The sequence below is a fragment of the Daphnia pulex genome, chromosome 10, assembly GCF_021134715.1.
Source record: "Daphnia pulex isolate KAP4 chromosome 10, ASM2113471v1".
In the NCBI taxonomy this organism is placed as follows: domain Eukaryota; kingdom Metazoa; phylum Arthropoda; class Branchiopoda; order Diplostraca; family Daphniidae; genus Daphnia; species Daphnia pulex.
In genome coordinates this window covers 1,614,022-1,626,566 of record NC_060026.1, presented here as the reverse complement: position 1 = coordinate 1,626,566, position 12,545 = coordinate 1,614,022, and the positions used below count along the sequence as shown (strand labels likewise).

General features: G+C 44.0%; 2 protein-coding genes across 7 annotated transcripts in view; one reads left to right on the top strand and one right to left on the bottom strand.

The window, feature by feature from the left end:
• The window catches only part of LOC124204151 (metabotropic glutamate receptor 2-like), a 37,322-nt gene that overhangs the window by 23,021 nt on the left and 1,756 nt on the right, over positions 1–12,545 (bottom strand). For 2 of the 6 annotated variants that reach the window (XR_006878763.1, XM_046601174.1), the window contains exons 1-6: positions 3,854–3,993; positions 3,612–3,705; positions 3,049–3,542; positions 1,449–1,696; positions 1,277–1,377; positions 1,092–1,159 (exon numbers count right to left, since the gene is read on the bottom strand). The gene's annotated coding sequence lies outside the window, so the exon portion shown is untranslated. Of the gene's footprint in view, positions 1–1,091; positions 1,160–1,276; positions 1,697–3,048; positions 3,543–3,611; positions 3,706–3,853; positions 4,019–12,545 lie in introns of those variants that run through there. The other 4 variants (XM_046601175.1, XM_046601177.1, XM_046601176.1 and 1 more) reach the window with 4 other exon arrangements.
• LOC124204153 (failed axon connections homolog) lies at positions 10,974–12,118 on the top strand. The gene is made up of 5 exons (XM_046601180.1): positions 10,974–11,176; positions 11,248–11,444; positions 11,514–11,722; positions 11,789–11,905; positions 11,974–12,118. Exons 1-5 carry the CDS (start codon positions 11,024–11,026, stop codon positions 12,072–12,074), a joined length of 777 nt encoding a protein of 258 aa, XP_046457136.1. The 5' UTR covers positions 10,974–11,023; the 3' UTR covers positions 12,075–12,118.

The following is a 12,545-nucleotide window of genomic DNA, read 5'->3' as shown; positions in this document are numbered from 1 at the left end:
CTGCTATAGCTACTACTTGTCCCGTAATAAAAACGACCCACCCAACCAACCAAACGAGGAGGAGCTGCTGGGTCGGATGTGCGGGGAGTGAAACATTTTTCGATGATTCCGTCCTTCTATTATGATTGGGAGGATATGACAAGCTCTTTTTTTTCTTCTTCTTCTTCTTTCCCCTCAGCGTTTAGGAGGAAGCCAATGCCGCTGAGCTGTCAGAATCTATCGACCGAGGTAAAAAGGGGCTCAGTTGTCTCTTTTCCAATCCACCAAAAAGAAGAGAAAAAAAGCTACGCCATCAGACAGAAAACCAGGAGCTATTTTTTTCTTTGGCTCCTGTGATATCGATAACAAGGAGCGGGCGGATAACTCGGATGGAAAACGTCGAAACTAAAAAGAAGAAAAAAAAAATTTACTGGCGGACGGATGGATGGATGGAAGGGGGGAAATGGATGGTTTTTCTCCTTTCCCCAGCTGACGAATGTGTGGCAGACGGATAATAGCCAAACATTTCGGCGGAGTAAGCATCGGCTCATTCCCGGGGAGCGCTGAGCGCTGACGGCAGAAACGATCAAGTCGTTCAATCGAGCGATAGCCAAAATGAGGACCGGGAGAAAGAAAAATAAAAAAAGAAGAAAAATACCGCGGGACTCCGTGACGAAGAAGGAAAGAAAAAGAGTCCAAAAATATTGACTTGATGAAATACCAATCAGATTCGCAGAAAAATAAGGGCGAAAAATCGAGAAAATAAAATAACCCAGCAGTTGTCAAAAATTTACATTTTCCATCCGATATAATAAGGAAGGGGGAAATCTGATGGATGGTGAACTCGATCCGCAATGGCGGCCAAGTGACGTATTTCACCGAGAGTTATGCCGTCATCCGATATTCGGTCGCATCCGTCCCGCCGGAATACTTTAGGCCAAAAAAAGAAAATCCAGCGCAACCACATTTGGGACTCCCGATGCGAATTTCACGGAACGATGAGAAAAAAGAATAAAAACTTTTCTTTTTTTTTTCGCCAACGGAATTCCGCCCAATCGCCTTGTGATATCATTATAGATTGTAATAGACTTGCGAGGAGGTCATTGACTTACCGTGGGGATGCGGAGAAGCGGATCAAAGAGGAGCTGGACGAGATTCGATATGCCCGACGTTGACCATCCTGCAAGAGAGAATCGCAAAATGAAAGTTGATTCCAGCCAGAATGCAGGAGCAGGACCGGCCTCTATAGCCCTCCACCCCTCCTTGACAAACCAGACAACGTATTATTATTACTTACCCCCAGCGTCATTCCGATGGTTTCCTAGTGTGTGTAATAGGGTTTCCCATTTCCTCTCGACCGACATCCTGCCGTCGTAATGGCCGATGGTGATGGCCTTTCTAAATATACATCACATTTATCACATACAAATATAGGAGCAGCACCCAGCACCAACCACCAACCCACTCACTCCAACTCGTATACCGTCGATCCTTCAAGGCTCCGCGCTCTGCGCTGGCGGTTGGAAGGGAATTTCTTCCTACTTTTATTTGCTTCCATCGCCAATAAATAAGGAGCCAAAGAGCTAGAAAGAGGCCGGCTAAATTTCCACTCGAGCTCAAGGAGGCTTATTAGGCTGCTGCCAGGCTGAACGCGGGTCGCCCAGGGCAACTCTTTTGATAAGGAGCTGCAAAGCACGTCGTCGGAGATGTTGAAAAACTAGAAAAAAAGAAAAGAAAACAAAATCAAACCAAACGAAAATAAGGAGCTCGACTCTTTGTTCTTCTTCTTCACCAATAGAAAAGACACAGAAATCCTTATGCAATCCTTACGTACATGCCAAAGTGGGCGGGTGTGTGTGCGTGTGTTGTTTTGAGCTCATCCGAACGGCAAAATAAAAGAAGGTAATAACTGGCAGAGGCTCTAAATCAGTTCCAAGTTGGGAGGAAAAAATAAAATGGCGAAACTAACTGGCAGATCCTGAGCAAGTCGCCTAGGTAACAGCCAATTTCACTTGGGCGTTTAAAAGGTTTGGATGAAATGCTATTACGGAACTGGCTCTTTCGTCTTTACTCGGCCTGATTTGGACGACGCCAGTATCTTGTGTATTTTTCTTAGTTGTTGTTGTCTTTTGGGGGGATATTCACGGTGCAGGGAGCACAGCTGGATGTGTTCATCCGGCAGAGAAGAGATTTCGCTGTTTCGACCCCCTTGAACTTCCTCCTCTTTTGCTCTTTTGTGTCGCTAAAAAAGCATCTCGTCAAGGCAAAAGAAGAAGAAGAAGGACAAGTGGAGACAAAACTTTGGGGGGCCGCCGGCTCTTTTTGATTCGATTCAACGACTTTTACGCTCCATTCCATCTCGTTTCTTTATGGTCACGTGCTTGACATTAGCCCATTGTATTTTTGTGGAACTACAAGGAACCCCCCCCACCCACCCAACGCCGCTCCGGCCTATCCTACCTCTGTCCTCATCCGACCGTTGCAGATGCACATGTGCCATTTAGGACGGAAGAAAAGAAAGTTTGCCATAGACATCCATCAGCGAAATGGACGGCCGCAACGTCTGCTGTTGCCGTGGCTCACACACACAACACAATAAGTCGCTATAGACAAATATTGATCCATCGGAACACTCCGGGATCCGCACATCAACTTCTATGCGACGCGATATATTCACCTGCGGGACAGATACCATGACGCAATCGCTTCAGCCTAGAAACTTTTAACGACATTTGCGAATTTTAGAACATGGACGAAACAAATAACGGGGAAAGAAAGAAACCAACTGTGGGCGGGTGTCATCGTCGATATTTTTCTCTCCGGCAGCTTGGCCGTGCAATGCAGAATGTGAAATCACTGAAGGCCTTTGAAACGACAAATCAATTACAAGCGACTTGATTTCGTACGGCGGTGAAGCCACGACGCCTACAGCCAATTACAGCACGGCTTTCACTATAGTCGACATTATTCTGTGCATTACATTTACCCGACGAATCCTGAGCTGATGGATGGGAAAAGGTAAACACGAAAAGAAAAATGGCGAAGAGATGAAAAATAATGGCGACTTACATCACTGCCTATACCTTTGCGCCGCCCGAGTCGAATGCTAATGGCGTCGTAATTGAATGGAACCGTAGCGACAAGCAGCAACAGCTCCGTCTTCTTAACTTGATGCGACGTGGAAGGAAGAAAGTGACTCCTACACATTTATTTCGCCAATAATTCCAAGTATATAGATGGCATGTCTATGAGATGGCAAAATGGCTTTTCACTGAACTGGGCTTTTTGTTCTGCCAGTAAACGTTTCCTGCAATGATACAAAGTTTTCATCTCATTAGTTCGACTAAAAAACACTTTTTAGTTTTCATTCAAAGGAGAAGAGGGAGGAAAGATGCAGCACTCTTCTCCATTTCATCAAATCAATTTATCTATACCGATGAAGTTGAGTATCAATTCACCAATAGGATTCTTCATGCTGGGTGTCTATAAATATACTCGCTTCTTGAAATGCCTTTTTCCCCTCTTGCTGTCAAAGCTTTTTGTCTTCCCTTTCAGCATCACGACTGCAACAAAAACAAAATTATCTCTCCAGAATACACTGAGTGCACTTTAGTGTGTGTGTACAGGCCTACATATTATCTGCAGACTAGTACATCATTGTTGATCTGGTTTAACGAGCCGAGAATGCAAAATCCTCGCCATGTATTAGTTTACAATGGAGTCGAGCTATGATAAAACAAGAAGAAAGACAATAAAGATACATTCAGTGTGTGTAAATCGTGAGTGTGCTAAAGAAAAAAAAAAGAGGCGGGAAAGTCCTTTTTTGGCTCGGCTGCCAAACAATGAGAACCAATGAAACATGAATGACACAGACCTTATCTTCTCTTCAACCGACATCTTCTTCTTTTTCTTTCCACGTCTTGTTGATTTTGATTCGTTGCAAAAGGCTCTCGCATTCAACTTTGATGGACTTATCTCGATAGATACTACACGAAACAAAACAAAAAGAACTTGTCCTTTTTGAAAGTCGTCGAATTGCAGCAGAAGATTCGATTACCCACGCGACGTTGCCGCATCAACTGGAAATGCATCTCGAAAATCAAATCAAATCCAAATAAAATCAAAACTTAAAGAAAACAAACAGACAAACATTGTTCAAGCCGAGTTGGCGGAAATCAAATGGAAATCGGGTATTGCTGAACACTGGGAAAAAGGGGGAAAATGTCGTTTCAGTTCCTTCCGTCACTTTCGAATCGAGAAAGTGGTCCACCAGCCTAGCCTAGTCTAGTCTCTATACATTTCCAGTCGGCTGCATTCGCAGATTCTCATGACATAAATAATGCAATTCTCTCTAGCTGAGACTGGTATATCAAATCCAAAACATGCCCGACTCTTCTCTTCTCTCTAAAAGATGGCAGGAAAAGAAACTTGCAATTTCGTTTTTTTCGGGAAATTGCCAGTCAAAAAAAATAAAAGAATGAAGGACTGACGTCATCTCTCTCGTTCAAACAATGAAACCAGCAACAACCCCCCTACCCAACCAACAGCGGGAGACCTCTTCTTTAGCTCGAGCTTTCCTCAATGTAGCGGGAATTACAAATCCCCGGGAGCCGAGCGAAATGAAGACCACACCCAAATGCGCCGTTCGTGATTAAGACTGCCATTCACTCATTCACAACACCAGCCCAGCTCAGCCCAGCCAGTCTAAATAAAAACCAAAGTTGTCTTTTGTGCATGGATAGAGTCATTTGACTCTCTCTCCATGGCGTCACATTCGCCAATGCAATCAGCTGATTGAATTTAGTCGACAAGATTCGTCTAAATTCGGGATTGGACTTGTTTCCGAGCTCCAACACACACACACACCGACGTGATGACTGCGCGGAGGCGTCCGCAATTGATGTGGCGGTTATTAGGTTTGAAAAGCCCAGCTGATGACGCTTATAATTTTCGTCGAAAATATATATATATTACATAAGAGGGTGCCTCCCGCCGACGACCGAGCTGTGCTAGTAATCAATTGTTACTCACTCACGAGCCATTTGAGGCGCCAGGCGGCCGGTTGTCGCCGTCTGGCGTTGGCAACTGATGATCTTTTAAAAAACTAATAATCACAATCGTCAAATGTTGAATGTACGACGTGCTTCATCCCAGCTGGCCAATGGAAGAAAAACAAAACAGGATCCAACGAAATCGATCAATTTAAAATAGGAAATGTCTGTGAGAGTTATACGTTCGGATTTCTAGTAGATTCGATCGTGCGTGAATTTCCCGTTGATTCGGTTTGACGGATGGATGTCGGGGCGGGGGGGATATTATTGCGTCTATATGTACATTACGCCGAAGGGGGGAGGTTTTACAGAAGCAACTGTCAAGAGAGCCCTGAGACTGCGGTGATTCATATGTCGACAACTTGGGCTGCTGGCGTTTGAAATTGCGATGGCAAGCGTCACGTTTTCCTGACTGGATTCCGCCGGCAGCGGATGGATGGATGGATAATTCGGTTGTTGCCATATTTTTAAGACTTTTGCCCATCGCTCAAGTTTGGCCGCATTAGCATATCCGTCAAGCTGTACACGGCTAGAGCTTGACAGTTGTTTGGAATGACGAACTGGAATTGATTCGAATCAATTAGAATGAATAAGGTACACAATTTCACCGGGAAATTCAAATTCATTTGGCGGGGGGGAAACGAATATAATTTAGCCGATTAGGGTGGGGTTGGCGGAGATTCATAGAAATAGCCCGCCGGCTGAAATTTAATTAGTTAATTAGGAGTTACATCTAAAATTTCTCTCTCTCTCTCCGGTGGGGATTAGACGTCCCCTCGCAAAAGTTTCGATGAAGCATTTGTGAAATAATGTCGCAGCCGCTGTACACTATACCTGCACGCCGCACGGAGCAGGTGGAAAATTAATGAGTAGCCCTTTCATCAATTATTTCAACAAACTAATTACGGGGTACATGTACACGTACGGCAAAAAGAAGAGAGTATTTCTGAAATATGTAGAGTAGTCGACCAACTTGGAACTTGAACTGAATAAATTTCTCTACTCTCATTTATTAAGCCGCCCAAAAATATCCCCGCCCATCATCATCCAAACTTTCCTTTTTAAACAAAAAGGACTGGACGATATCTCCATCAGAGCATTTAATAAAAGACCAAGTAGATTTAAATATAACCGTCTATGACGTCAATATTCAAATATACAAGTTTGCGTCCGGCCCATCTAGACTATAGTCATATTTGACTTGCACTCGAGACATGTATACAGAGAAAATGCTCATTGAGCAAACTTTGCATCTAGTTCAAATTTCAAAATAGGCACCACCTTGGCAATTCACCGCGAGATGATGTTGACCGATAAAAGTTTGACGTTTCCACTACGGATGTGCACTTGAGTAAGTTTCTAGGCCGGAGGTTTTGAGCTCCGCAGACGTCGGGGCGATATCTCATCCGGTGAGCGGGCGGCACCCACTGCCGGAATCGATGGCGCCGGACCCATCACATCAAAGAATCCCCCACCCCATCCAACAACAACCGGAATAAAAAAAAATAAAAAGAAGAAGCGATGGATAAAAAAAATGTGGAACGACGACGGAATTATTACGTTGAGCTCCCGAAAGTATAACATCAAAGACTTTTGTCTCCGCATTTGATAGCCCAAGAATATTGCAGACACATTCCCCCCCCCTCTCTCTCCACCCCATTTTAAACTCATTACAGCATCCAATAGAGAGAGAGAAAAGGAATTGCGTCGAGTTTGGACGTCCGGTCGTTGGAAAACAATCGGGGGGAGATAGTAGTCGGAGAATAAATATATAAGGATCGTATAAAAATATAGGCGGGTCCTTTGCAGTGTCGGATATCCGGTCAAGCTCTACTATACAAGTGCAGGCGACGTAACGGTCGTTTTCGGCAGATGTAACGCAATTTGTGAGGCATTGCGTAACCCTCTGCTTTTTTCAAGTTTTGATCGAGGCAATAAAAATAGGAGCTGGCAGGAGCAGCAGGAGCAGCAGCAGCCAGATTTTTATGAAGAAGAATGTGTAGAACTTGATGTCACTCGATCCAATAAATATAACATCAAGTCGGCCCCTCCAGCAAAATGCTCGCTATTTCAATCATCTTTTCTATTTTGTGTCGGAAATTCTCAACATTCTCGTCGTCTCCATCAATCGTTTGATTGATCGAGTCAACTGGCACGCATTTTGTCTGTCTAGAAAGAGTGCTCTCAGTCTCTCTCTCTCTCTCTCTCTCCAGCAGCTTCTCTTTGACGATCTTTTGAATCGATCAGGAGAGAGCCTCTCGTCGGCGCATTGATGCGATCGCAGTTGCCAGCAGACTCAATTTAGCGACTATTTCTTCTCTTTCTTTTTTGCCATTGAAACATTTCGATGGGAAATTGTGCTGAAAACAAATTCGAATTTCAAAAATCAGAATCGAGCGGCGTCTATAGCTAACATTTCATTCGATTCTATTCAGAGGCCGTAAAAGATCTCGATCTGTAGAAATCGCCGGGTGAAACCCAAAGAAAATCGTTTCCCATCGAAAAAGTAATCGCAATTCAAATTGGTCAAGCGCACACACAACTTAAAAGATTGATGAAATGAAACATTTCATGTGAAAAGAATCCGACTTTTCCAACGAATTGCGAGCAATAAAATAAAAATTTTGCAATTTCTCGAGACGTGAATGAGAATGATTACGCAATATTGCGTCAGCACGGACAAAGAATGCAAAAAATAGGCCGGAGAGAAGACTTGCATGACGTGATGCATATGGCTGGGCACTTACGCAACTGATCCAGCCAGCCAACATACCATTATTACAGCCGGTCTATAATAATAAAAATTGCAATTGAATCAGCCCCACTTCAACATTCTATGTAGACCGCCAGCGCTCCTTCAAATCGACACTATAATTCATTTTCTGTTGTATTTCTTTACTTTGGCGTGTATGATTGTTTCCCATCACAACCGTTATTAATAATTCAAGGGTTTGTGCTGCGTCGGCCCTATACCCAGGGGTTTTCTCGCGGGACTCTTTACGCCGAGCCAACCAAATTGGCCCAACGCCGAGCCTCTTTCCCACCAGAGAGACTCTTGATGGCCAATTGATTACCAACAATTAATGATTGATAAACGCCGGCTCTCCGCGCACGCTCCTATAAAATGTATACATACAGGGGACCCAGAGTTTCACAAGGATTTGATAGGCTTTTAGTGTGTGTGTAGTTGAGGATCGATGGGGGTTTCTAGTATCTCCTTTTGTTCAAGCCTAAAAAAAAACCTGCCGACTAGCGCAGTATATACACGCAGTCTAGCACTTAATAACACTGTAAGCGCATTTCAAGATCTCCCCCACCGGCCCGAAAAGATCTATAGATCTAAGGTGTATAGTATACGTGGGTGATGGTGCTTTGTCACGGATCTAATCCACAGCCGGAGGAGGCTGCTGCCTCTGTGTATAGATATATACTACAGTGTATGTACAGTGGTGGCGCTATCGCAATCTATCTCTCTCCATAGTTTTTAGACGAGTACTCTAGGAGCCCCGGGAGGGACGCCAGACGGACTCCTAAGAGCACGTCTCTCGTGTTATATGGTCCCCCCCTCTTATTCCCTAAAGCTTTTGCCTCACTCACACACTCGTCTTGTGCTGACATCATTCATCCAAATGGAGCAGCAGTAGACCACCACCACCCGAATCAATGGAAGAAGATATTTTATTTCATCCGGCGGAGAAGAAAAAAAAAGCTATTAGCGAAAATGTCCAAGGACATCCGCCAGGGGCCTTACTGAAGTCATTTTCAATCAATACTTTGTGATTAAACAATTCAATCAAACGAAAATTCAATATCATAACACAAAACTAAAATCAAATAAAGTTTGTTCCAATGTCCGAACCAGCTCGTGCGCAAGACAATAGGAAAATGTTTGATTGATTTAAAAGATTTGGACCATAAAGTTTCTTGGGAAAAATTTTTTCTTGGGCGGTCGGCGGGACTGGGAGGGGCTCTACCGCGGTTGCCGCTTTCTTCATTACGAATCTCTCCGTGTTTTTTTCCTCTTATCGCACACACGGGAGGCAAAAGAAGAAGAAGAAAAAATCCAATAAGCCAAGGCGTTCATCTACAGCTGCTCCGGGCCTGCTCGTCTATATCGAGAGCTCAGCTCAGATGGAAACGTGAGAAAAATAAGACATTTTCTTTCTTCTTCTTTTCTTCTTTTTTTGGGGGGTGCAGGTTTATTGTTTCCAACCCACACACCCAAAACAGAAAAAATCGATTGATATAGGTTATGGCAACGACCGGCACGTGTTTAAGTTTTCAGTCCTCCTCCCTGGCTTTCACATCTTAAAAAACAAAACCAAATGAGACTACCGCGCGCAGATGCTACACGGTAGTCGATTCTATTGTCGCCCGGATAGAGCCGAAGAAACAATGACGCATGTATACTGGTCTGAGCTGCCCAGCGATAATGACGCAATTTGTGTGCCACCTACTTCATTATATGGAACTTTGGTGTCCAGTCATCCGTCATTCCCATTTGAGTCGCCCCGCGGGGCTATTTTTGGGTTGGCGCAATTTGAATTTCGCGGGTGTATGTCATCCGATTCTAATTTTAAAATGAAGCGGGAAAATTCAAATTTGCTTTTGAACAAACAAACGGTCATACGAATTGCTGTCGTCCAGCAAGTGTATAGAAAAACTCATCGCTGGATATGCCGGTGGGTTTTTAGGGCTGCAGCGCATGCGCATCTGATGAAATCATCTCGATATCAAAATCGAATTGGCCCTCGGTAAATAAATTAACGAAACCCAAGAGGGGGGGAAAAGAGGTTCAAAGTGACGTCAAAGGGATTCATCAAGATTAAATGCATCCAGTACACAAATATAGCCATGGGAAAACGCTCAGAGTACATCCGCGTATGACGCAGAAGAAACTCACTCGGCATTTATCCTCCGTCCCATCGCGTTCGCAATTCCTATTTTTAGACCCACTCGAATGAGGAGCCAATCTTTTTGAATCAAGAAACGTCACACATCACCTGAACGACGATGACGTCACCCCCTTTGCTCAAAAAGATTGAAGCGAAATTGGATTGTCATATTGGCGAAAAATCCGCCGGAATATCAAAAAAGGTCGCGCAAAAGGCATTCGAGAAATTCGCCAATATAATCCTCCAGCCGCCGTCGACTTCCTTTTGTTGTCAGCGCAACAGTAAACATACACACATATATAAAAGAGAGAGAGAAAGAAATAAAAGAAATAGAGATCAAACATTCCGCATAACTATTCCGACCGGAGCGCCTACATTTGAAAACATCCGCGCTGGCGCCATTTTGCGACGGCGAGTCACGTTCGAAATGCGCGCCCATTTTGATTGAGCTCGCAGGAATTCAGCCAGCGACTGTCAACAAAAAAAAATGACGATATATAACGACCAAGGCGGACGAATGTCATCCGGGTACGAATGCGACAGCTCGTCGTGTCGTCGCCGGATGATTCGCGCGCCATCATCTCATTTGAAAAACAAATTCGTTTCGATTATCGCCCCGTCCAACGCGCGGAAATCCCATCAACCCTCCCAAAGTTACAGAGAACGGACAATCGCGTATCTATCTATGTATAATACATATCCATGTCATAATGTCGACGTGTTTTATTGATGGAACCACATAAATCTCCGGGGAAATAATGAGAAAGTGACACGGATCGTGACAACGTCGGACCCACTCCAAAAAAAGTTTGAGTCCCGCGGTGCTGGACACGGGGAGTCAGACAGTAGTAGTCACGGGGAATGTACTATCTAACACGTTATCACAGCGTGTGTTACGCAATCAACCGGGCTTTGACACACGCAAGGACTTTGAATCGAGTTGGATAGATTGGTTTATAGAGACTGTGCAAAGTCACAGTGAGTAAACAGATCGTAATCAGTGCGGGATGCTGCTGGTCTATATAGACACACACAAAATGTGTCAACATTCATTCAAGTATTAAAACGCTGTCGCCAAGTGTGTCTGCAGAAAAGAACATGTCCAGCTGTAATAAGAAGAAATCGAAATTTCCCGTGGCCAAAGATGTCGTCCTCTTACATCAACTCGACCGGGGAATATTCACGCCGAGTATTTCGCCGTTCCCGTTGAAATTGGAAACTTACATGCGCATGGCCGGCATATCTTACGAGGTACACACTTTAATTCATCTTCTCATTTTTTTTAAAATTAAATTCGATTCATTAATTCGCTGGAAATTTAGAACGATTTCAAAAATCCTATGGGACCTAAAGGTAAAACCCCTTGGATGACTTTTAACGGCAAGGACTATTGCGATTCTCAACTGTGTCTGGAACTGTTGGCTTCCAAGTTCCAGAAAGATTTCAGTTCGCATTTGACAGCCGAGGAACGAGCCATCGCCCGGTCGTTTCAAATCATGACGGAAGAGCATCTCTACTGGTTAAAACTTAAAATTTCAGCCAATTTTTAAAAAAAATTTAAAAAGTGAATTAATAATGGATTTCGAAGGGTCCTAGTACTCTGGCGATGGGTTTACACCAAAGGGAAAACCTTGTGGGACGTTCAGATGAATTTGCCGACGGGATTGCGTTTGGTGATGCCGCTGGCAGTTAGGAAAATGAAAGGTCAAGCGTCCGCCCAAGGAATGGGCCGGCACAACAAGGACGACGTCATCGAAATGGGCCGGAAAGATTTGCGTGCCATATCCGATTATCTCGGTATCATCATAATAACAATACAGATTAACCCACCTATACATTGTATGTACGTAATTATTTTCCCAGGGACGAAACCTTATTTCACGGGGGACAAACCCACCGAAATGGATTGCGCCATGTTCGGCTGTTTGGCCCAATTAGTGTGGAGCATGCAGGGATCACCTTACGAGGAACAAATGAAAGGTAACAGTATAATATACATACTGCTGGATAAAATGAAAAAACCAAAAAACGATTTCAAATTTTTCCAGGAGAATTCGTCAATTTAAAGGAATTTTGCGAACGAATGAAAGAGAAATTCTGGCCCGACTGGGACCAATGTCTCTCACCTCCCAGACTGAACGTTTCGTGAACACTCTCGTTGAAAATAAACTCGTTCTAATTTTGAAATTCAAAGGCGGACTCAAATGAAGTTTTAGCATAGTCGCTCGAAAAGGAAGATATTATTAAGGGGGGGTCTTATATTTCATTTGTGATCCTTTAGCGTCTCGTGTAATCTGTCGCAGTTGGATGTAAAAGGCGATTTTGAAGCAGGAGATCTATAAAGTTTCCCCACGATTGTATGAACGACTAACGTAGCAGACACACATTTGAGACGTGCTGCCGGAAACCGGCTGTCCGGAAGGATAATTCCACTTGACAAGACTCTGCTGCTGGATCACGGCAACAGCTCGTCACAGAGAAAATAACAGCATCGGTTATAAATATACGCCATCGAATGGGATATCGTTGAGACCGAATGGGGGACGTGAATGGCAACCGCAGTAACCAAATAGATTCGGGCGACCTATTTCGCTGACTACTAGACTGTGAAATTGGCTGT